The sequence below is a fragment of the Mauremys reevesii genome, unplaced genomic scaffold, assembly GCF_016161935.1.
Source record: "Mauremys reevesii isolate NIE-2019 unplaced genomic scaffold, ASM1616193v1 Contig47, whole genome shotgun sequence".
NCBI lineage: Eukaryota > Metazoa > Chordata > Testudines > Geoemydidae > Mauremys > Mauremys reevesii.
This window is the reverse complement of record NW_024100859.1, coordinates 242,423-261,030: the sequence shown is the minus strand read 5'-3', so window position 1 is coordinate 261,030 and position 18,608 is coordinate 242,423. Positions and strand designations below refer to the sequence as shown.

Below are 18,608 nucleotides of genomic sequence, written 5' to 3'. Positions count from 1 at the left end.
AGGGTGATTAACCATTGGAACAGGCTGCCTAGGGAAGTGGTGGAGTCTCCATCTCTTGACATCTCCAAGTCCAGACTGGCGCTTTTCTGGAAGATGCTTTAGTCAAATGTGAATTATTGGGCTCAGTACAAGAGTAACTGGGAGGGGGGTTCTCCTGCCTATATTACACAGAAATCAGAGTAGATGATCTAATGCAGCGTCTCTCACACTGGGGGTCCCAACCCAAAAGGGGGTTGCAAGGCTATTGTAGGGGAGGTTGTGAGAGCGATGGCTGCTGGCTGGGCACCTTGCTCTGAAGGCAGTGCCATGCCATGCCACCCTTACTTTTGTGCTGTTGCAGGAGGCAGTGCTGCCTTCAGAGCTCGGTGGCCAGTGAGCGGCAGCAGCTGGTTTCAGGTGTGAGTACCACTTTTTTTGGGGTGGGGTGGGCTGGGAGGAGGAGTCATCACAGCCTGGAATATTTTCAAGGAGTGGCCCGGTTTAAAAAAGAAAGTTTGAGAACTCCTGATCTAATGGGCACTTCTGGCTTTAAAATCTATGACATAAAGATCCGTTTTCCAAATATCTATACAGCTGGAATGTAAAAATAGCAGAAGTCCCCATTCCTGAATAAAAGCTGAAAAATGTGCTTGTTTTACAGACTTTCATGTTTCAGGTGTGAGGGGATTCACTGCAGGCTATTTTGCACCAGACAACCAATCTCTTACCATATTATACCCTTTTTTAATCTTCTTGCCTGTTTTTTTCACGATTCCCATCTTTTGTGTTTCATGCTTCCTGTACTTTTCCATCTCTGCTGGCAGCAGTTGCTCGTTATTGGCAATCTTAGTTATTATCACGGCCTGTTCTCTCACCTCCTTCAGCGATTTTATGCGTCCCTGGTACCCAGGCTTCACTTCCTGCTCTTCTGACATGATCATGAGGTCAATGTATTCTGGAGTGGACAGTGGGTTTGGTTTTAAGGCAATTTCTTGCAGGCGTTGGAGGCTGAGAGATGATCTCTTAATGAGCGTTAGCACTATCTCTTCTACTTCAGTGTATTCCTCATACAGCCTCTCAATAACCTTCTCTGTCGTCATCACCTCATCAGAGGCCTTTTTGTACTTTTCCTGCAGTTCTGCATAGGTTTTTTTCTCTTTTTTGACTTCATATCTCCACTTGTACTTTTGATTGAAGTGAATGTTCCACACACATTTACCAGGGCAAACAGTGCAATTTCCAGATCCGTTCATAGCACAACATTTGTCCTTGTCATTATCATCAGCATATACACAGTTACCGTGACATGTGAAGTGACACTTCTGGCAGTTTGTTAGAAACACACCTGTGCCGCTGATGTCTTCTTCCACTGCCACTGTTCGTTCTACCTCATACTCAAAGTTTTTATTGGCCTCCATATCACCCTGATGCTGTTCCAGAGCTCGCTCAGTCTGTCGTAGCTCCTCTAGCTTTGTCAGGCCAGCTTTGATTTGTGGCTGCAGCCCTTGCACAGCAACCTCGAGCTCCTTTCGTTCCCTGAGAACTTCCTGCGTTAATGTTAAACTTTTAGTCTTTAAAGATCTTAAGGACATAAAAAAAGTCTCCATGCTGATCGCTCCCATTTCCCAGAACATTGCATCAAAATTACAATGGCCCTTGCCAGCTCCAGCATTGTTGGCAAACAGTGCGGAGTTGTTGAATTTGAAATGAACAGGGACACCCTGAGCGTCTTTAGCACAAGGCACCTCAGACTCGTTAATGGCCTCTAGGACAGGGGGCGTCTGTCCATCTGCGAAGGTGATCAGGATTTGTATATTGTCTTTTATATCCTTCCCAAAGATAGAGAGAACAGAGTCAAACACGTACTTCTGGGCGTGTGTCAAACGAGCGAGTGAGGCCTGAACTACAAAGCAGACAGCGTCTATCTGATCAATGGCTCCTGGAGTGGAAAAAAATGTTCGGATCTGTTCCGTTAACTTTATGTCATGTTCAATTCCTCTGGTATCACCGAATCCCGGGGTGTCTATTATAGTCAGGGAGTAGGGGACTTTGAAGCCCTCCTTGCAATTGACCTCGTAGGTTGTCACTTCAGATGTCTGGCTCTGGGCTTGGCTTCTGTTTGTAATTTCATGGATTAGTTTGAATCTGAATTCATCTTCCCATTGCACACCCAGGACATAGTTGATCATCCCATTGATGAGTGTAGTTTTCCCTGATCCAGTTGCTCCCATCACCATAATCACTTTATTAGGGAACTGATGTGTCTTTTTTCCAAGTGTGTACTTCAGATAAGATGACATAGGATCAGGGCCGGCTCCAGACCCCAGCGCGCCAAGCACACGCGTGGGGCGGCCTTTTCCCGGGAGGGCGGCAGGCGGCTCCGGCGGACCTTCTGCAGTCATGCCTGCGGGAGGTCTACCGGAGCCGCGGGACCAGCGGACCGCCCGCAGGCATGACTGCGGAGGGTCCGCCGGTCCCGCGCCTCGCGTGGACCTGCCGCAGGCATGACTGTGGAGGGTCCGCCGGTCCCGTGGCTCGGGAGGACCTCCCGCAGACATGACTGTGGAAGGTCCACCAGAGCTGCGAGAGCGGAGACCGGCAGCGCCCCCCTGCGGCATGCTGCCGTGCTTGGGGCGGCCGGATTTGTAGAGCCGCCCCTGCATAGGATCCAATGCTACCTTCTTTAATGGAAGGGAATAGACTGACAGCTGCCCTTCTTTTATGAGCTTTCTCTTTGTGCAGAGAGCGCGTGCCAATTTATTTGAGTCTTCTTTTGTTTGTGTTGAAACAATAACCTCCTCACTTGGGGCACTCACAGCCCCATCCGCACACACAGCTGACACCCGGAATCTGTAGGGCGTCCCAGGCCTCAGGCCATCAATCTTACAGGACTCTGTTCTCTCTTCTGTCCTTTGTTCCAGCCATTTGTCTTTCTGCTCACCTCCAGCTTCCTCTGTATATTCCACCTTATATGCTCTTATACTGACTCCATCTCCAATGACACTTGGACTCTCCCAGGTGAGGGCAATGGAAGATGATTCTACAGTAGCTTTTTCTGGCTTCCCAGGGGGGCTGGTAGGAAGAGTCTTCACAGGATCACTCACGTCGCTGCTCTCGCTGAGCCCTGGTTTGCTCACTGCAGCATATCGGAACTGGTACTCAGTGTTTGCACGGAGCCCTGTCACTGTGAATGTCTCTTGTGTGTTATTTACAGTCATAGCCGTCCAGTTCTCCTGCCCTACAATTCTGTACTCTGCCCGATAGCCGGATATCTCAGCCCTGCCATAGGCTGCTGGGTTAAACGTGAGCTGCACACGGTCATGTCTGAGCCCATCAATCAGGGCTGGAAGAGGTTTCGATGGAGGTTCATAGTTAGTGCTGACCGGGTCTCCATTTTCATAGAAGTAAATTGAAGCTCCCGGATTATTCTCATCTCGGACAGAGGCCACAATGAATCGAGTTTTCCCATTAGATTTATTGAGCTGGGCAAAGTCTGAAATGGATTTTGCTGATTTTCGGGCACTTTGTTTTCTCTCTTTGTCCTCAAACCACAGTTTGGATTTCTCTCTGACAGAACTGGCTGATGTAGGATCTTGGGTATTCTTCATAACCTGGGTCTGAAGGCAGAGTTTTAAATCTGATAAATATGGTTCCTCTTCATGTAATGAAGTGAACATAAAGGCAACAACAAAGTCATTCATGGGGTCAAGTACTATTTCATCCAGTTTATTCTGGGAGGACACTACTTCCACATCCTTTAGGGCAGAAAGATAGGAATTGATGAAAGTCATTTCTTGTTCCTTTTTATCCAGAAATTCATTGAGTTGCTGGGTGTTGAACGGTGATTGGTTTTTGCAGGTTAAAATGTCCACCAGGGCCCCTTCCTCTTTTCCACCTCCACGGATGGAGGGTAAGAGTCCTGCTAGCTGTTTCTGGAAAGTCTGTCTGTGTTGCTTACACAGATCTTTGAACTGCTGGATTTTCCTCTTAATTTCAGGGAAGGTTGAGGCAATTGGATTCTTCACCGCATCATTACATTGCATGTCTAATTCTGTCAGTTGGTCCAGAGCAGTTTGAACATCAAAGATGAGTTCTGTGCTGATCTCATGCACCAGCTGAGCAGCTCTGGAATCTAGCTTTATCAGTGGATACAGCCAGACTCTCACTGGTACGGCCTTCTCCCCGCTGTCACCCAGCAGCTTGGGGAGCTTGCAGTATGTTTTCATGGCATCTTGGTAAGTAGCTGGATTGTTCTCAAGAGCAAAATCACCATAAAACTTACAATTAAGTTTTTCAGTTTGTTTTTTTTCCATGTCATCCATTTTGACAGCTCCTTCCCCTTTGATGGAAACCTGGGGTATCTTTTTAATGATAACCTGGAGTTTTCCCTGTATGTCTTGTACGTTCTCAGATGAAGAAACGTCCTGATCAAAGACAAAAAAAGCCTGTGCCCCGTACAGCACAGCTGTGACCACGTGGGTGGCCATGCCTTGGTCAAACACATCAGGGTAAGAGATATTATGGTGCCCTAAGTGGCTCATACTCAGCTGCTTAAACTGTGTTTGAGCTGAGTACTGGAGAGCAACACGGGCTTGATGTTTTGATGTCTTGGTATCACTTAAATATTCTGCGGATCCATTCACCTCCACCAGGCCAGACAGGAAACTGGCCTTCAGCGATGCTGTGACATTGAGGGCAGAGGCCTTGTCGTCAGTGGCATCTGATGCAACAATCTGAAATTCAGTCTTGGATTGTGGTTTTGTGTCTACATGATTTTGAAGTGTCTCCAGGTCCCATAAAGTGATGCCTAGAATAGTACAGACAGACACATGGTAAATGGCAGAGAGGATAAGAAACCTTTCTGTTCTGTAACTGCAAGATATTTTCCAACATTAAAATAAGAGCTGGATGTCCCTGAACAAAGTGTCTAGTTTGGTAACATGCTTCACTTACTGTGTCTGTGTGAGAATAAACATAGATTAGCATTCGTTATAAGTCTAACATAAACACACAAACCCTGACTCTGCAAAGTTACAATTAAAATGACATTTTATGTCAGCCTGCTGCACCTAGGGCAGTTTTAGCAGCTGATAATAAGATTGTTACGTGTACAGGCACTTATAAGAACAGCAATACTGGGTCAGTCCAAAGGTCCATCTAGCCCAGTATCCTGTCTGCCGACAGTGGCCAATGCCAGGTGCCCCAGAGGGAATGAACAGAACAGGCAACCATCAAGTGATCCATCCCCTGTTGCTCATCCCAGCTTCTGCCAAACAGAGGTTAGGGACACCTGGCTAATAGCCATTGATCGATCTGTCCTCCATGAATGTATCTAGTTCTTTTTTGAACCTTGTTATAGTCTTGACCTTCACAACATCCTCTGGCAAGGAGTTCCACAGGTTGACTGTGGATTTCAAAAGCTTATGGTAAACTAAATTGTGTTTGTAATTGAGCTTAGTTTTAGTCATGTATTTAGCTCGACATGCCCACTGTGACGTTATTGACAGAAACTGTGGCTGTATAGATCATTGTTGCAACCACTGTTATATATTTGCAGCAAATATTGTTCAAAGGTTGTCGTGTGAGGTGTCTATGAAAAGGTTATGATTTGCTGGATATGTTTATGCTCTCTAGGTGTGTATCATTTTTGTAGCTGAAGTTATAGATATTGGCTATGTACTTGTATCTCAATGTGTTTTGATTCTAAGTAGCCTCAGTGAAGCACTTGGTCAGCTTCTTGAGAAGGGACTATTCTCAGTAAGTGCCCAATCAAGAAACACTTTACTAATAATGAACTGTGGGAGACATCAATCCACATCTGAGCTTTCCTGGGAACGTTCAAACTAACATGTAAACAATGGCGTCGGCCTGTAAAAAACGGAGTCATGCATGGACATGTGACTTGCCCATGTGACTCCAAACTCCATCTTGTTGCTGTGATTTTGCACAGGAGAACCAGGGGGTTTCCACCCACAAGAGAGAGAATATAAAAAGCCCTGGAAACCCCTCCATTTTGTCTTCAATCCTGCTTCTTACTTCTGGAGGAACCTTGCTACAAACTGAAGCTCTGAACAGAGGACTGAATGACCCATCCCAGCTGGGGATGTACTCCAGAGACTTACTTTGAGCCTGCAGTTTATTCCATCACTGCTACAAGCCAGACTGTGGGGCGTAATAAAAAAAAGGTAATAATTGGAGATATACCAATCTCCTAGAACTGGAAGGGACCTTCAAAGGTCATCAAGTCCAGCCCCCTGCCTTCACTAGCAGGACCAATTTTTGCCCCAGATCCCTAAGTGGCCTCCTCAAGGATTGAACTCACAACCCTGGGTTTAGCAGGTCAATGCACAAACCACTGAGCTATCCCTCCCTTCCTCCCTGGGAGGGATATCTCAGTGCCCATGCCCATGGGGAAGAGGGAATCCTGCCGGGGCTCAAGCACCCCCCACCCCTCCCAGCCCTGGCTCAGTGTCCATCAGCCCGCGGACGCGGCCCCCTTTTGCCAGTTGCTGCATGGTGCTGCCTCGGTCTCAGGCCCCAGCGCTGGCCCCGCCCAGACCCGCTCCCATGAGACACCCTTCCCCCCCCCACCCCGCGGGGCTAGTGCTGGCTGGGACTGGAGACGGGGGCAGCAGCGCGTGCTGCCGGCAGGAGGGGGACACGGTTGGGCTGATGGACACCGAGCTGGGGTCAGGAGTCCCAGCCTATGGATTCAGGGGGCTCCGGCCCCAGTGTGTGTGTGGGCCTGGATGCTAAGTGGGTGGGCCAAGGCCCATCCAGGCCCACCCGTGGCTACACCCCTGGTGTAAAGTGACACAAAGGTGCCTAGTGGGTTTTTCAGAAGCCTGGTTCATCCTTTAAAAAATCTGGCCCCTGGAGCCTGTGTCCAGGGATCAAACATAAAGAGGGAGAGAGCCAAGATAGTGCAACATTCAGGCTCTGTTCAGTCCTCAGTATTTACTGTGCTTTCCCCACAAGCTCCCTGAAGGTCGGGTTCTCCAAGTTCCTGTACACAGCACTTCACGTGATCTTAGCCAGAAATAACACAATGAGCGGAAATTAATTCCTGGCAAAGGGGAAACCTCCTTCTGCACGGACATTACAACACTACTCTGTTAGTGCAAATACCCTGCTAGTGCAGCATGTTTGTTATGCATTTCAGTCGGGCCACAGAGCAAAGCACATGCTGTGTGCGCACTAAGGGAGGAGTTTGCTCTCTGGCCAGCAGGGCCGGCTCTAGGTTTTTTGCCGCCCTAAGCAAAAAATTTTTGGCTGCCCCCCCACCCTCAGACATGAGCCCCCCCCACCAGTGCCCCCCCCACTCACACCCCCTGCTGCCCCAGCACTGGGCTCCCCCCCAAACGTGGGATCCGCTACCAGCACACTGCAGCCGAGCCCTGGCCCAGCTGTGACTCTGTCCCCATGCGGGTGGAGCTGCTGGGCAGCGCGGAGCGGGAGTACTTCCAGGTGGCGGCGCGGCTACGGGGTGGTGCAAAGAACACGGCCCCCTCCCTGGGCTTCGCAGCACTGCTGGTGGCCAAGGTGGATCAGTTCGCGCTCACCGCCCTCACCCCCGACATGCTGGCGGCCGAGGACCTGGAGAGCCTCCTGGACCTGCTGCTCTTCAGCCTCACGGTGCCCTGGCCCAGCCCCGGCACGAGGATCTCCGGCTGCGGGGCTACCTGCTCAGCACCGACGAACCCAGCCGGCCGCTCACCTCCTCACACACTCCAGGAGCCCCTCGCTGCCATCGCAGCCCGGACTCCGGACTCGGCTCCAGGGGAACCCGCTTCCCTCCCTCCCTGGCTCCTCACACACACTGGGTAGGGCCGCCCAGAGGATTCAGGGCAAAGCAATTTTGGGGACCCCTTCCATAAAAAAAGTTGCAATACTATAGTAACATGTATTTGGAAATGTAAAAAATAACTAGTGAAAATTAATTTGTAATAATTTGAAAATACACCAAATACATTATTTAAAAACATTAAATGCTTTACTGGTCTGTCTACATTTGCAATTACATAATGGGCTGGTGATGGTGATGGTTGGTGCCAATGGGCTGTCACTGCCTGGAGGTGGTGCTGCTGTTGCCCAGGGCTGGGTGGGGAGCTGGGCTCTGGGGGGTGCCCGGCTCACAGGGGCTGGGCTCAGGACTGTGGGGAGATGGGGTCGGAGGTTGTCTGGCTCAGAGGGGCTCGCCTCAGAGCTGGGGGTCAGGGCTGTGGGGGATGGGGTCGGGGGGGCCCCAGCTCAACGGGGCTGGGCTTGGAGATGAGGGTCAGGGCTGTGGGGGATGGGGTCGGGTGGTGCCCGGCTCAATGGGTCTGGGCTCGGAGCTGGGGTCTGGGGTGAGGGTGATGGTGTCGGGGGGTGCCCACCTCAGAGCAGCTGGGCTCAGAGCTAGGGGTCAGGGCTGTGGGGATAGGGTCAGGGTGCCCAGCTCAGAGGGCTGGGCTCAGAGCTGGGGTCAGGGCTGTGGGGAATGGGGTCAGGGGTGTCCGGCTCAGAGGGGCTGGGCTCGGAGCTGGGGTCAGGGCTGTGGGGAATGGGGTCAGGGGTGTCTGGATCAGAGGGCTGATCTCAGAGCTGGGGGTCAGGGCTGTGAGGGGGATGGGGCCGAGGGGGTGCTCAGGTCCGAGGGGCTGGTCTTGAAGCTGGGGGTCAGGGCTGGCTCTGGCTTTTTTGCAGCCCCAAGCAAATAAAAGAAAAAAAACGTGCACAGCGGCTGGAACAGCAAAGTGGGGCGGGGAACCAACCTGCCGCCCGGACGGAGCAGCACAGGGGGGGGGGAATTCCGGGAAACCTGCCTGCTGGTCAGATCGAGGAAGGGGAGGGGGGCGTGAAACAAACCTGCCGGCCGGAGCAGTGAAGGGGGGCGGGGCACGAAACGAACCTGCCTGCCGGCCAGAACAGCAACAGGAAGAAAAAACAAAAAGAAAAAAAAAATACCTGCGGGGCGACGGGCGCACGGGGGCAGGGGGACTCCCAGCCCTGCAGACCCCGGGCAGCGCAGTGCACACCCCAGCTCGGGGGGAGGGGGGGCAGGGCTTCCTGAAGCGGGGCGCTCGTCATGCGGCCCCTCCTGCCGCGCCGCCTGCTGGGAGGGCGCCACACTGCTCCGGTGGGCGGGCTGCCGTGCCGGGCTTGCTGGAGACCTGGCACCACTCCCAGCAGCTCTGCGCCGCCGCCCCCTACAGGGCGGCAGGAGCAGCAAACCAAAAAGAAAAAAACCTGCAGGGGCCGCGGAAGCGGCGAAGCGCAAAAAAAAGAAAAGAAAAAAAAAAGGGGTTGGGCGGAATGCCGCCCCTTGGAAACTGCCACCCTAAGCACCAGCTTGTTTGCCTGGTGCCTGGAGCCGGCCCTGCTGGTTCTGTGCACTGGGTGAAACTCAGTAGTTAGGGAACGGCCCTAAGTGCCAAGCTGAACTCTTGGGTCCATGTGGAGTGGGAGCCGCCCAGGGGCTGTGACTGCAGTTCCACGCGGGAGCGGAGATGCTGGATGTTTGCTCAGCTGCACCAGTGACCCCTGTCGTGCCAAAGGGAGCTCTGCTAACGGCTCGGCCTGCGAGGAACTGGGGAGGAGGCCGGCACATGGCCAGGCATAGGGCAGAGCCAGCGCCCCAGCTGGAAGTTCCAGTGGTGCACGTCGGGTGGGAGAGCTCCTCAGGGGACGGGGGAGCTGGAGAAGAGTCAGGGAGAAAGTGGCTGCCCGGCATCCGAATCAAACACAAGCTGACTTTAGTCAGACAAGTTCCTGGGCTCAATACGGGGTAACAGTGAAATTTAATGGCCTGTGATATACAGACTAGTGGCTCTGATGGTTCCTTCTGGCCTTAATGTTTATGAATCTGTGAGAAAAGTCAGACTCTTGTTCCCTTCAACTGCACCACCAAGACATTTGTGGTCTCCCAAAATTAGTCTCCTTGTGCACAGAGCAGCTGTTGGGTGGCTGGAGCTGGGCTGGCCTCAAGATAGACAGGGGGTGGGGGCTGGTGACAAGTTAAGAGTCCATCACGAGACAGGTTATAACTGGGTGCAAAAAAGAATTAGATCAGTTCCTGGAGGACAGGTCCATCAATGGCTATTAGCCAGGCTGGTCAGGGATCCAACCCCATGATCTGGGTGTCCCTAAACCTCTGACTGCTGGAAGCTGGGAACGGGCAACAGGGGATGGATCCCTCAATGATTGCCCTGTTCTCTTCATTCCCTCTGGGGCACCTGGCATCAGCCATTGTCAGAAGACATGATACTGGGATAGGTGAACCATTGGTCTGACTCAGTGTGGCCGTTCTTATGTTCTTAGGTTACTAAATGCCAGGGAGGGGACGTTTAGAGTCTCTTGGTTGGTGAGTGGAGATCTTAGGGGGCAGCCACCCGAGAAGAGATCAGGAGAATATAAACCCTCCCTAGTGGGCAGCACTTAGTTACTTCTAATCAGGCACACAAGATGTGTTAGTTCTACATGACCTAGAACGAATGGCAGCAGGTCCCCCAATGCAGGTACCTTCTGCCCCATCCCGTTACTTCAGCCCGGACCCTGGGGAATTTTCTGGGCCATTTCCATAATACTCGTAACCAGGCCGCTCACAGCGCACTTGGCTCATTCTCAGGTATGAAGGGATTTGCACTGTGACCCTTCCCTCCCCTCACTCCTGAGTTCAGGGCTACAGGTGGGGAATTACCTGGGATGAGGGAGTCACTGCGGCAGTCGTACAGCATCCCCAGCTGGAACGGGCGGCCCAGAGCCGGCATCTCAATGGTGTCAGCTGACCCGGCCATGGTTTAACGTCCAAACACTTTCCTCTGCGTCTCACCTGCAAGAAATAACTGTGTTACACTGACAACCTCCAGGGGGCAGATTCAAATGCTTCTCCTTGGCTGCGGACATCACACCTCTCTGACCAGGTGAGTTTGGTTCATCGCACTGGAAGTGTGAGTTTGTGAGCATGGATCTGTGTCACTTCCTGACACACATTCAGGTGCATCGTACTGAGGTCCCAGAAACCGATTCCCAACGGTAACCAGTCCATGCAGGAGCCTGGCAGAAGGGCTAGTTTCGCTCTTCTGTGCATCATTTTTGATGCTACTGACATGACTGGGGGACTTCAGTGATCTCACTGTCTAGTGTAAACACAGAGCTCTGGGCACCAGCGAAGGGAAGTTGTTGGTGAGCTCAGCCAGGGCAGGGTTGCTGGAAGAAGTGGGTTTAAAGGAGAAAGTTGAAGGAGAGGAGATGGTTGGACAGGATAAGGCAGACCGGGTAGGAGACCAGGGCCTGACTTTCTGCTGCTTTACACCTGGTGGGGTCACTGACACCCCTACAAAGTGAGTATGAAACGTGTCCACTCTGGTCTGGTAGCATTTTAAACCCACTTTTGCACAGGTGTCAAAAATGACGCAGACACCAGGCTGGGGAGAATCAGGATCTAAGCAGTTAGGAACCGAAGGAAGCAGTGAGAAGAGGGGACTGGGAGACAGTGTGAGGAGAGATGTGGGCAGGAAGAGAACAAGAAGGGCCTGGAAGGTGAGGACAAGGGACCTGATTCACTGCAGCTCTGCACGCTGCGGAGACACCAGAGCAAAGTGAGCTGAGAGTGGGTGTGAAATGCTGCTAGTCAGAATGGTCGTGTTTCACACCCACTTTGCACTGGTGTAAGTGACTACACAGGGTGCAGGGCAAGAGTGAATTCCAGGGCTGCCTGGGGGGGGGGGGCAAGTGGGGCAATTTGCCCCAGGCCCTGGGCCCCACTGGGGCCCCCAAGAGAATGCTCCGGTCCCGGCCCTGCCTCCATCTTCCCCCATCCCCTGGCGCCTCAGCGTGCCACGTACAGGAGCGGCCCTGGACAAAGCTACAGTGGTGTGGCTTGGGCAGGGTCTGAGCTTCGCCTCGCTCAGAGCCACTAGGTAAGGGGGCAGGGCTGCGAGCTCCAGGGCCCCGCTGGAGTCATGCCGCTGCAGCGCTGTTCAGGGCTGCTCCTGGACGTGGTGCACTGAGGCTCCAGGAAAGGGGGAGGCAGGGGTAAGCAGCATGGCGGGGGCCAGGGGGGTTGGTGAAGGGGCAGGGAGTCTCGGGGACAGTCAGGGCACAGAGACTGGGCAGAGGTTCTGGGGAGCGGTCAGGGGACAGGGAACGGGGGTTGGATCATGGGCATTCCGGGGGTCTGTCAGGACTCAGCAGGGGGGGATAGGAGTCGGGGCAGTCAGGGGACAGGGAACAGGGGGGTTGGTGAGGGGTGGGGTCCCGGGGTGGTGGTGAGGGGACAAGGAGCAGGATGGGTTGGGGATTCTGAGGGGGGGGCGGGAAGTTGGGCAGGAAATGGGTGGGGTCAGATCGGGGGCAGGGCCAGGCTGTTGGGGAGGCACAGCTTTCCCTACCCTAAAGCTCATTCAGCAGTTTGAGGCTTGCAGAAGAGCCGAGCTGTTAGCTTTTCCACTAGGGCTGCCATCCCTTTCACTTCTCAAATGCCAAATTATAGTCTGTGTGTAATTTCAGTGCCATAGGGAGATTCATGTCAGGGGAGGGGAGCTTCATTTCAAATTAACCGCTGGGGGAAGGATCACATGAGAAGAGCAATATCCTTCCCAACCCTACCAAGGAAGACCTCCCCCCGCTACATTCCCTGAGGCTCCAGAGGGGTTAATTCAGTGGTTCTCAAACTTTTATCCTGGTGACCCTTTCACATAGCAAACCTCTGAGTGTGACCCCCCCCTTTATAAATTGAAAACACTTTTTTATAGATTTAACACTATTATAAATGCTGGAGGCAAAGCAGGGTTTGAGGTGGAGGCTGACAGCTCACGGCCCCCAGTAATAACCTCGTGACCCCCTGAGGGGCCCCGACCCCCAGTTTGAGAACCCCTGGATGAATTTAATTTTAGCACCCTGTGTCCAGTCACATGCATGTGCTATTTTGAGCATTTCAGTTTTCACAACATAGGCTCATCCCAGATTCTGGAACAAGCTCAAATGCTCAGTCGTGGAGTATGTACATAAGCTACACTAAAGACAAACCCACAGTAACCATCTCCAGTTTGTGAGGGACCCCATGGAGCCAGTCTCTAGGAAACAGATAAATTCATGGAGGTTAAGTCCATTAATGGCTATTAGCCAGGCTGGGTAAGGAATGGTGCCCCTAGCCCCTGTTTGTCAGAGGGTGGAGATGGATGGCAGGGGAGAGATCACTTGATCATTGCCTGTTAGGTTCACTCCCTCTGGGGCACTTGGCATTGGCCATTGTCAGTAGACAGGATACTGGGCTGGATGGACCTTTGGATTGACCCAGTATGGCTGTTCTTATGTTCTAAGCTAAATGAACCCAAAGTTCTGGAGACAGATATGAGTCAAGGCAGCCAGCAGTGTATCAGAAACCTGGAAAAATCTCTGACTGGATGGGCTCAGGCGTTTGGTCACAAGCTGAGGTGGTTCAAAAGTTTTGCATTTTTTTTAAGCAGAATTTTGTTATTGTTTCTTTAAACAATCAAACACAGCAAGCAGCAAATATTTAGCCACACACTTCTGAAATCCCAAATCATATTCAGATTTTGGCAGACCAATTTCAGCTTTTCAATTTAAAAAAAAAAAACAACAACCAATTTTGAAGGAAAGCAGACATTGTCCGTGATTTTTTCTGCTTTTTAAAACCCCCTAGTTTTCGATCCAAAAAAAGTTTTGATGGAAAATATTTGTCCAACCCTTTTAATGAGCTTTAGTGCCTTTTAGCACTAGCTGATGCTGAGAACCACTGATACCTTGTAAATTTCTTTGCCCCAGGCCCCCTGAATCCTCTGGGCGGCCCTGTGTGTTACGCTGGAGTTGTTAATTAGAAAGTAGTGACAGTTGTTTTGAATGAACATTATTTTGGGTTGTTTGGGGAGTTTTTGCAGCATAGTTTTTATTTTGCTTTTTTGGCTTTACTTTTCTTTTCTTTTAGGTGGGTGTTTGCTTTTGCTTTTAGGTTGTTAATTTGCCCTTCTTCAGCTGTCCGAACGACCCTGACAGTTTGGTCGGTGCCTCTCGAATGTTTGTTCCCCTTTGTTTATCCTGCCCATTTGGCGCCTCCTCTTTCTTATCCGTTAGCACACCGTACATTCCTTTTCTCACACACAGAACAGCAAATAACTTCAACAGCAAGATTTCTTGCAGAGCAAAGGGTTTTCACAGAGCTAAACAAAAGCTAAACAAACCTTACGAAAACAATTCCTTCTTGCTACTATTAAAACTAGTTCTTTTTGCTAAATTAAAATACATTATGCTTGTTACAACTTACATTAATTATCATAATTATTATTTAAACCAATTTTCTCTATTAAGCTTCTGGGCCTAAACGCTGAGGAGGAGAGGGGAGAACTGAGCCCCCCCAACACACTTTAAATAGTGCTCCAGAGCCCTGTACGACAGCTCCTAGCGAGCAATGTATCTTCTCTGAAGGGTCTCTCCTACTGAAGCTAAAAAAAAAAATTCTGTAGTGACATATGCCCAGACAACAGCATTTAGGTTCCTAACTTCCTTTTGAAAATAAAACAGGCTTTAACCCTGAGTGCAGCAACGCCTAAATACCCTGTCAGAAATCTGAGCAAGAGAGACCTTGAAGAACAATCATTGGCTTAATTATGTTGTCATCAGGTTCTTTACAGGTATATACTGTCAGTTTCTGAATTTACTGACAAAACCAGTGGTGCATTGCTGTAATATTTACTCAGAACATGTTAGCCTACAGGACCATAGTTTAAAATTTGCTTTAAAAATATTCCTTCGTGTGTTGCTAAAGATTATAAAATCGCTTCTCTAAAAAATCCTTGCACAGATTTTTAGATGCACAATCCGAGTATTCATTTTTAGCTTTAAATGCTTGGATCTTCAGACGTACAGTTTTTAAAATAAATCCTTCAAAAGAGCCCCCTTCTCTAACATACACATTTTAATTTTAATTACTATAGTACAAAACACTTGCTTCCAAAGTCTTCCTGTCCTGTCCCTCCTTGTAATCCTTCACCTCCTGTGGAAGACAGCCCTTAAAGGGACAACACCCCTTTTCTTCCCAATAGGGAATCGCGTTTGTTCACCTTTCTTTACTGTTCTGACAGTTTGGTGAATTTAAGAGGGCTCTTTTAAAACAATTTAGCAGTTTTAAGAGAGCCCTCCAGCAAAATCAGTACCTTAGTAGATATAAAATCCTTTGTTATGCCTAAAATCTTTGGAAAAATATTTTTTTAAAGTTGGTGAAATTTCATAAACATGTGTATTGTTATGCAGATCACACACAGTAAATTAGTGATCCCTTTTTCTAAAAGCAATGAACGTTGGTATGAACTAAACCTCTGTGACTGATTAATTTAAAATAATGTTTTTGTTTCAGTGAGTTAAATATGTAGTAACCTGGAATGATTACTTTATGAAGGCTTAAGAGTACATTTAAAATATACAATCAGCTTAGAAACACTGATTAAGAAAATGTAAAACAGAAGAACTGCATCACGTATCCCATAACAGTTAATGTTGTATTCAGCAGGACAGCTGACTTGACCTTGCTACAAAGTTTTTACAAATAAATCTCTGACAAACTTCAGGGTATATCAAAAAACCTGTGACTGACATTTTTTATTCCCAAGTTTAGTGCTTTTAATTAGGTACGTTCTGCATGTCCAGTCTTCACCATCTGCCATGCAGTGGAAACATGCTCCATTTTCTTTGAAAAAAAAATTCCTCTGCAATTTCTTTCTAAACATCATTTGCTTCATTTGGGTTCAGGGATTTGGCTGGAAGGAGGTGAGCAGGGAGGCGCACGGGGAGGGAAGAGAGGAGGGAGGAAGTGGGAGGGGCGGGGTCTGGGCTGGAGCAGGGGTGGAGTATGGGCAGGGCCACAGGCAGAAAAGTTGAGCTGGGGAGCTTCATTCAATCATAGGTGCCGACTTCCCCTCTGCCCAGTGGGTGCTTGACCCCCGCCGCGGCCCCACCCGTGCACTGCCCTGACCCCACCCCCATTCCACCCCTTCCCAAAAGTCCCCACCCCGCTTTTTCCCACCTGCTTCCCCCAAGTCCCCGCCCCTGCCCTGCCTCTTCTCCTCCTCCTCCCCTGAGTGCACCGCATCCCCGCTCCCCCCCGCCCTCCCGGAAAGTCTTGGAAGCGCTGGGAGGGAGGTGGGGACCGGGGATGCTGCATTCTTGGGGGGGAGAAGGAGGCTGGAGGGGGGAGTTTGGCTGCTGGTGGGTGCGGGGCACCCGCTAATTTTTCCCTGTGGGTGCTCCAGCCCCAGAGCACCCACGGAGTCGGCGCCTATGCATCCACTGCCCATGGTTTCAGACGTCACTCTGAAATCTAGACTGTCTGCGCCAGTATAAAGTGATGGAAACTCCTATGACCCTGGCTGAGAGCTTCTCTTGTTCCATATATCACCCAGTTCAATTCTCACTGGGATTCACAGTCTGTTGCAGTCCAGTTTTTAAGTTTTCAACCATTTTGGGCTTTTTTACACATGACTTTACAAATGACACCTCTGTGTAACAGCCTGGGGCTTTCAGCTACTAGTATAGATTCAGCAACATTGAGATCCTCCCAGCTGAGCTTACCTGATCCCTGGTCACCACTGGTGAGAGGCTGGTCTCCAAGATAACTGGGTCTGGGGTATTTCAGAGCTTTGACTAAAAGCACCAGCTTCAGCTAGTTAGGATTCATGATGTTACATCGCTCGTTACAAGTATTCAGGCAACTGCTGGTTATTTATTAAAAGGTTCACAAATCACAAAAGCTCAATGAGTTTTAGCACAAATGAATATTCTTTGAAAACCTATTGGAATGAATAGCATTCAAAGTGAAGAGGCTGCATACACATGAACTGCTAGAGAACATTTCATCCAGAGTATTCTGAATAGTTTACAAATCATGAATACACTTGCAGAAGTCAGGAGTGATTCACCAACCAAAAATGTGACAAGTTCATCATTCTTTTGGCACATAATATCTGACCAGTTGTAGTTATCACCAGGGAATGACTTATAGACCAGAAAAACCTGAACACTGCGAATTTATGGTTATAGTATCTCTAGGGAAGGGGGCATCCTCTGCAATATGATGCTAAAGATACTAAATATATTGAGATGCTTTCAAATTAGCATGAGATTATTAACCAAGTTCAATGAAAGCTCTCAAGGATCACCTACTGGTTGATTCCATCTCTCTTGGGAATTGGTGTCAGCTGGATCTTGTACAGACAGACTTGGAGAGAGAGAGAGCTCTGCCAGTCAAATACTTTTTCTTCCTGTAACCCAGGAGCATTTTCAGTGACAGATCTTCAGTTATACACAGTCTTTAGTCAGACATTGCAGACAAGTTTAGAACATTCAGCCAACAATACCTGTGTGCCTGGAGAACGAACGTGTGCTCCTCCTGCAGCCTCTGGAGACCCTTCCAGCTGCTGTGCCGTCCTGCCAGGCTACTGGGGCTCCGACAGGACTGATACCAATTTATAGGGAAGCTTCATGCTTGTGTTATGTAGCTGATAGAAAGTAAAACTGGAACAAAGTGTTTATGGAAAGACAGAGATAAAAATAAATTATTTCAGTTTCATTATTGGTCTATGTAATTTGTCTGGGGTGGTGGGGTGGAGTTGGAACCTGATTAGCAAGTGACCTCTGTCTGGAGAACAATTCCAGATGTGTTTTATAGGAACTGGGTAACCTGACCACTCTCAACCTGCCCCAGCATCGGAAACAGAGCAGTGCACGAACCGGAGAACTGAAGTGCTGGTACCTCTCTCCCATCAGGGCTGCAGTCAGGTTGATCAGCTCTTTCCTCAAGGCTGCTATCAAATACCCTCCACTCTTCTGTTCTGCAGACTAAATAACCCCAGTTCCCTCAGCCTCTCCTCGTAAGTCATGTGCCCCAGCCCCCTAATCATTTTGACTGCCCTGCGCTGGACTCTCTCCAATTTGTCCACATCCTTTCTGTAGTGGTGGGACCAAAACTGGACACAATACTCCAGGTGTGGCCTCACCAGTTCCGAATAGAGGGCAATAATCACTTCCCTCGATTCACTGAAAATGCTTCTAATAATGCAGCTCAATATGCCATTAGCCTTCTTGGCAACAAGGGCACAGCCATTTGAGTTTCAGAGGCAAACAAAAAAACACTATGAGTGCTAGGAAATGTAGATGTCATGTGATTTATAGGAGGCTTCATCTCAGGGAACACTTAGTCAAAAATCCCAAATATGGACCATTAACCCTACCCTGCACCCCCAGGAGGAACAGCAATTTTCAAGACAATCTGATTCAGCAGGTACATTTCAGACACAGTAAGTGAGTCTCAACCTTAGCTGCCGCTATAATTAAACAAGACTTCATACACCCCTGAGAACCTGCACCCGGTGGAGACAGGACCCAGATTTCTGGTGTGACAGACCCAAAGCCCAGTGTGGATGGATTCGCAGCGATGGTTCCCGAACTGTGGGGGAGCAAAGGACAGCACACACATCCCTGTTTTGGCACCAGACCACCCTGCCCCAGCTTACATCAAGAGAAAGGGATACTTTTCTCCTGGCTCCCCTGTACAATCTGCTTGTAGAGATCCACGTTTCTACGGCTGGTCGATACCGGTGTCTGCAGAGCCTCTTCTCCCCACGGGCCCAGGAGAT

The 18,608-nt window shown here is 49.9% G+C and overlaps 2 protein-coding genes across 2 annotated transcripts; both read right to left on the bottom strand.

The window, feature by feature from the left end:
* Positions 1-404: 404 nt before the first annotated feature.
* On the bottom strand, positions 405-2,279 carry LOC120394283. Its single transcript, XM_039518530.1, has one exon. It carries the CDS (start codon positions 2,277-2,279, stop codon positions 678-680), a length of 1,602 nt encoding a protein of 533 aa, XP_039374464.1. The 3' UTR covers positions 405-677.
* Positions 2,280-2,791: 512 nt separating this feature from the next.
* Positions 2,792-17,393, bottom strand: LOC120394282 (stonustoxin subunit alpha-like). Its single transcript, XM_039518529.1, has 4 exons — positions 17,331-17,393; positions 10,661-10,792; positions 2,921-4,786; positions 2,792-2,829 (listed from the first exon to the last, which is right to left on the bottom strand). Exons 2-4 carry the CDS (start codon positions 10,755-10,757, stop codon positions 2,792-2,794), a joined length of 2,001 nt encoding a protein of 666 aa, XP_039374463.1. The 5' UTR covers positions 10,758-10,792; positions 17,331-17,393.
* Between the last annotated feature and the right edge of the window lie 1,215 nt (positions 17,394-18,608).

What these genes read in the sequence shown, in the direction of transcription:
- LOC120394283 (XM_039518530.1), bottom strand. Translation starts at nt 2,279, where the DNA reads ATGTCATCTTATCTGAAGTACACACTTGGAAAAAAGACACATCAGTTC.
- LOC120394282 (XM_039518529.1), bottom strand. Translation starts at nt 10,757, where the DNA reads ATGGCCGGGTCAGCTGACACCATTGAGATGCCGGCTCTGGGCCGCCCG. An exon ending in CAGTGACTCCCTCATCCCAG is followed by an intron (nt 4,787 to 10,660) that starts GTAATTCCCCAC and finishes GTACTATTCTAG; the next exon opens with GCATCACTTTATGGGACCTG. An exon ending in ATATACAGAGGAAGCTGGAG is followed by an intron (nt 2,830 to 2,920) that starts GTGAGCAGAAAG and finishes GACGCCCTACAG; the next exon opens with ATTCCGGGTGTCAGCTGTGT.